Source organism: Lineus longissimus, chromosome 7 (genome assembly GCF_910592395.1).
Source record: "Lineus longissimus chromosome 7, tnLinLong1.2, whole genome shotgun sequence".
Taxonomy (NCBI): Eukaryota; Metazoa; Nemertea; class Pilidiophora; order Heteronemertea; family Lineidae; genus Lineus; species Lineus longissimus.
In genome coordinates, this window is record NC_088314.1 from 15,658,720 (window position 1) to 15,664,638 (window position 5,919).

At 44.8% G+C, this 5,919-nt stretch overlaps 2 protein-coding genes across 2 annotated transcripts; both read right to left on the reverse strand.

The window, feature by feature from the left end:
• Positions 1–2,453: 2,453 nt before the first annotated feature.
• Positions 2,454–3,509, reverse strand: LOC135491604 (uncharacterized). The gene has a single exon (XM_064777575.1). It carries the CDS (start codon positions 3,507–3,509, stop codon positions 2,454–2,456), a length of 1,056 nt encoding a protein of 351 aa, XP_064633645.1.
• A 53-nt stretch (positions 3,510–3,562) lies between these two features.
• LOC135491605 (uncharacterized) lies at positions 3,563–4,111 on the reverse strand. Its single transcript, XM_064777576.1, has one exon. The coding sequence runs from the start codon at positions 4,109–4,111 to the stop codon at positions 3,563–3,565; it is 549 nt and encodes a 182-aa protein (XP_064633646.1).
• Positions 4,112–5,919: the final 1,808 nt, after the last annotated feature.

Consider the following 5,919-nt stretch of genomic DNA (forward strand, 5'->3'; position numbering starts at 1 on the left):
CAAAACTCCTTGGTACCAAGACTTAACGATAACCTCCCTTAATATGCACATATTTATCCCATTTTTTGCTGTTAGCTCCTGACTCAATTGATGTACATAAGGGTCCGTGTGACTTGAAACCAGGCCAGTTGTGAAAGAATGAGAAACAATTTTGAACAAATTAGGTAGACCAGTATTCTGCGCATTCATTAAGTCCCTATTTATATGCGGAGATATATGGCGCCTCATTGAGAAAATCCCTCCATCTAACACGAAACTTTTCCATGCTAATCGAGAGCTCTTGTCAATCGAATCGGCTGTTCTGACAGGACTAGCTGATTTGTCAAAGTATTTGACTAATCTAAAAACATAATGCAACACGATTGTCCTTGGTGAGAATTATGGTATTCGCACTTCCCTTGTTATCCTTAAAATGGTCATTCATTGAAGAAATTTAAAATGTGCGAGAATAAAATGTCCGAGACGCCTAAATCACCGAGCGTTTGACTGTCATTGCCTACACAGAACCATTTATCGTAATCCGCTGGCAATGTTCAAAAGAGGATATTGCACCATTGATCAAGACTGTCGCAGCCCGTAGCCGGCGGAGGACAAAAAAACAATACTATACGTGGCGGATATAGTAAAAAAAAAGAATACAATTCACAAATCATTTAATTGACATTATATACACATTACACATTACACATTACACATTACTCACGTAAAGGCCTCGCGTGCTAGCTTTATAATTAAGCGGAAAAATGCGGTAAAATGCGGTTAGGCGGCGCAGGATGTTCTTGCGTTAAAGATTCGCCATGTTGTTCAAGTGAGTTTTTTTGTTGCGACGTCAAAACGTCGTAACGTCTAAACAATAAAGAAACGCGCAATCCGCGGCCAACAATAAACACAAACTTCGCGTCACGGATGACGTCACATATAATGTCCGTAGATGACGTCATAATACTCATAGCAAGTGCGCATGCGTACTTAGTTTCGGACATACCGCCGCGCGGTGTATTGATCATGGACGAATCGTCGCGGCTTCTGAGTCGCCCGTATTTGGAACGGATCGGAACATCCTCCCCACCTTGGTCTACTCGCATTCGACCAACACTATTGTTCGCAAAGTCCTCCCCACCGTGGGGATTGCGCATAATGATATTGTCCATATTCTCGTTATCGTCTGTACATGTATCTTCGCTATCTCGACCAGTACTTTCATCAGGAGCATTTTTCTCATTTTCAACGCTAGATCTGAGATCACTAACATAGCATGGGTTTGGAGTGGAACTGGAGCCAGTTTCGCTGCTTAGGTCAGCTTTGCCACCCGCCACCGCCTCTAAGTGATGTAATCGTTGAATTGGTCTCTTTAGTACGCCCTTCTTCGTCCTTACTGCGACGGTCCTGCAGATTCCATCCTTTCCCATATAGACTTCATCCACCCGTCCTAGCAGCCAACTTCCTCTAGGTGTACGATCCTCAGATATCAGCATGATACTTCCAACTTCTACCGGTGGCTTCTCAGTTTCCCACTTTTTCCTCACTGTAAGACTTGGTAGATATTCGTTTTGCCATCTCTTCCAGAAGTGATTGGCTAACTTCTGTCTATACAAGTAGCGCTGCGTCACAATTGTATCAGCTGCCTCCCATGTTTCTTCTGCTACATCTGGTATTCCCATTAGCGGCCTTCCCAATGCAAGATGAGCTGGCGTTAGAGGTTTCAGATCTCTACTATCATCACTTATGGTTGTCAACGGTCGAGAGTTGATCGCAGTTTCAACATCTGTCAAGACTGTGTACAGCTCAGTGTATCTAAGAAGTGCCTTCCCTAACACTCTCCTCAATGACTCCTTGACTGACCGAACTAACCGCTCCCACCAGCCACCTCGCCATGGAGCTCGCTCAACGATAAATTTCCATTCTATCCCCTTGGCAGCTAACTGCGTAGTCAAAGCATCTCTATCCAACTCTGTTTCTTTGATGCTGTTTGCCCTAACGAAGACCTTTTTGATGAAAGATCCTGCAGACTTGAATGTTCGCGCATTATCAGACAACATTGTGTTGCAGATCCCTCGGCGGTTAACCATTCTCCTAAATGCCTGAAGAAACTCGTCTGTTTTAGTCGATGAGTCAACTCTAGATGTACCATCCTCGACGTCGCACAGGTGAAGAGGCAAATATACACCTTCTCCGGCTTGTCTTTTCCACGTACCTCGAGTACGTACAACGGCCCAGCAAAATCTACACCAACCACGGAGAAGGCAGGCGAAAAAGACACTCTATCTGAAGGAAGCGGCGCCATCTTCTGTTTGGATGGACATGCTCTTTGTACTTCACAGATAAGACATTTGTTTAGAATCCTCTTGACATCCCTCCTGACCTGAGTTACCCAAATCTTGCTTCTCAAGTTGGTTACAACTGTTTCCGATCCTGCATGCATGCACTCCTCATGCATGTCCATGACTATTTTGTCAACGATTGGATGGTTGTGCGGAAGTATCACTTGGTGCTTGGTCTCCTCTTTCAACTCCGAGTTCTGTAACCTGCCGCCTACAGTCTGAGCACTTTGTTGACCTCGTCAAATTTGGGATCCAAATTGTTGCCTTCTTCTCCTCTAGATCTTCACTCGACTCATCTGACAACTTTCCCTTGGGCCACATATCTGTCGACAATGGTAACCACTGAGGTCCACTCCACCATTCCTCACGATTGACTAAGTCTTCTGCTGGCAATCCACGAGTCAGCAAATCGCTAGGATTATCTTCTCCTGGACAGTGTCTCCATAACTCAGGTTCCCAAGTCGTTTGGATTTCCTCCACTCTATTAGCTACAAACGTCTTCCAGATATGACTAGGCTTGCGTATCCAAGCAAGTGTTACTGTACTGTCTGTCCACATTGTAACTCTGTCTATGTTTCTTGATAGTGACTCCTTGACGAACTTAACTAATCTTGTATTTACTACAGCTGCTAGAAGTTCAAGTCTAGGTAGTGACACTTTCTTCACTGGCGCTACTTTTGACTTTGACATCACCAATCTTGCTGCGGTGTACCCATTCTGGTCTACCACTCTGATGTATACCGCTGCTCCGTACGCCTTCTCTGATGCGTCTCCAAATCCATGAAGTTCAATGCTTGAGATTTCTCCTAGTCCCAGGGGTAAACATCGGGGAATCTCCAATTGATCCAACTCCTTTAGCTCTCCTTTCCATATGCGCCATTTCTGTGCTGTTGTCTCATCCAATGTATCATCCCAGCCTAAACCCTTCTGCCATAACTCTTGGAAAAGCAACTTTGCTCTGATGACATAAGGTGATAGCATTCCCATGATATCAAATATTTTTGATGCGATACTTAAGAGACTCCGTTTTGTTTCAGGATCCTCCAAGTCAATCAAAGTCTTCACCGTTGGGAAGCGGAAGGTGTCATCTGACGTATTCCATGCAATTCCTAGTGTCTTTAGTGACTCACCCGTGCTCATGTCAATCACAGCGGATGGAGCTCTATCCTGAGGTTCTATTTGTTCCATAACTTCTTTGGAGTTACTAGCCCACTTTGTCAAATCAAAACCACCATCTCTCATCAAATCCTTTGATCTGTCTTCAGGTCTAAAGCTTGTGGGACTCCAGCTGCTCCCGACAGGCAGTCGTCAACATACATATTGTCTTGGATCTCTCTTGCCGCTTGCGGGTAAACCTTCTCAAGCCTTCGAGTGTGATGCTTCTCGGTCGCTATGGCAAGAAATGGACTCGCATTTACCCCAAATGTGACTCGGTTCATTCTGTAGATCTCTGGAGGCCGGTCTGAGTTCCCATCTCTCCATAGGTATCGATGCACGTCACGATCCTCCTCTCTAATCTTGATTTGAAGAAACATCTTCTTCACGTCTGCCATCAATGCGATGTTGTTCATACGAAATCGCAGCAATACGGCGACAAGGTTTGGCTGTAAGGCGGGACCTTGGTGTAGGCAATCGTTCAATGACACGCCATGCTTATCACGTGCCGATGCATCGAATACGATTCTTGTCTTGGTTGTAGTTTTATCCTCTCTTACCACTGCATGATGAGGAAGGTAGTAGACAGTCTTGGCCGGATCAGCGTCACTCTTGACCTTTTCCAAAAAAACCATGTTTTCATACTGCTCTATCGCTTCCTTGTAGTTCAAACTGCTTTGATTGCCAACTTTTAATCTTCTTTCGACTGACTCCAATCTCCGCAGCGCCTGGCTGTAATTATCCTTCAATTGTGGACAATTCTCTTTCCACGGTATCCCAACCGTTTAACGTTCTCCATCAAAAGACAGGCAGTCCTCAAACGTCTTTATAGCATCCCTATCTTCAACAGACATTTTCGCGCATTGGTCATTCACAATACCAATAGATTCCAACTCCCAAAACCGTTGAAGCTCGAATGCAACATTCTCCGTTTTGGTGGCGACAAACATGGACGTAGTAACTGGCGCTTTCTCCTGGGAACCAGCGGGACCACAAAGTACCCATCCAAGGCTGGTTTTAACTGCAGTAGGTGTTCCTGGGGGTCCCTTCTTAACAGCTCCATCTACCAGTAGGTAATAATAGTCGGCTCCAATCAAGACATCAATTTCTCCATCGAGCGGATATGATTCTGCAAATGCAAGTCCTCTCAGGTGTTGATATCTCTCAACTCTCACATCAACCAAGTCCAGTTTTGCACAAATCTCTTCGATGGCCAGGACTTCAACTTGAATATCTGCAATTGACTGCTTGATTCTCGGCATACTTTTCGTTTTACTAGTCTGTCCTCCTAGGGTTGCAATGCTCAAGAGTTCATTTGGGCCAGTAATCCCCAAAGAGTCGACAATCTGTTTTCTAACATATGATCTTTGGCTATCAGGGTCTAGCAACACTCGGACTGGAACTCTTGATCCATCCTCTGTAATCACAGTTGTCTGTGCAGTCTGTAACAACACCTCAGTAGTTTTGGATGGACCTGCCGCAACAAATCCACTAATGGTCACGTTCTTCTTGTCGCTTTCCTGAGATTTATTGTGGAGTAGACGATGATGTTTTCTTCCACATCCGTCAATGGGGCAAGTCGGCGAATTGCAGGATTTAACTGAATGGTTGAAATTCATTACTCTCAGGCAGTTGTAACAAAGCTTGTTCCGCTTTGCTAAATCTCAACGTTCGTTGACTGTCTTCTTCTTGGCTTCTTTACAGTCCCAAGCCTCATGTCCGCTTCTAGTGCAAAACCCGCAACTGATGCTCCTTGTGCCGCCTAGAAGTGCTGATGCTGTGAATTCTTTGCTCTTGTTACCCGTATGGTAACCCTGGTTATACCTCGACTGTTTCCCTGGTCCATGCTGTTTATCAACTGGCTTGTTCCCAGCTGATGCTCCTGAAGTCCTCCCTTGCTTCCTTAGACAAAACCTGGTTATGTAGGAACTGGAAGATTGAATTGACTGTGATATCATCATCATCAATATCTGCTGTGTGTAACTCCCATTTCTCTGTAAGCTCTGGACTCATCTTCATTTCAAGCACGGAATTACCAGCATTCGAACGTTTTCATCTGTTGAGTCAAATCCCATGGCTTCCAAGGCACGCACCCTATTCTGTAGCAAGTCGTGGAGTTCGCGCAATGACGTAGCTTTCTCAGAATCCTTACAGGTTGCTGTGACAATGGACTTCACCAGTGATGAGACGATCTGACGTTTGCGACCAAATCTTTGACAGAGTACCTTTACTGCATGTTGATAGTTGACTTCTGTCACTTCAAATCCCTCTATAGATTTTAGAGCAGCTCCTTTCAAGGATGATCTCAAATAAGCAAACTTCTGTACACCAGATAATCCCTCATTTGCATGCACTGCACAAGTGAACAAGTCCCAAAACGCTGTAAACTGCAGCATATCTCCATTAAACGTAGGCAAATCCAATCTTGGCAGCTTTATTGCCC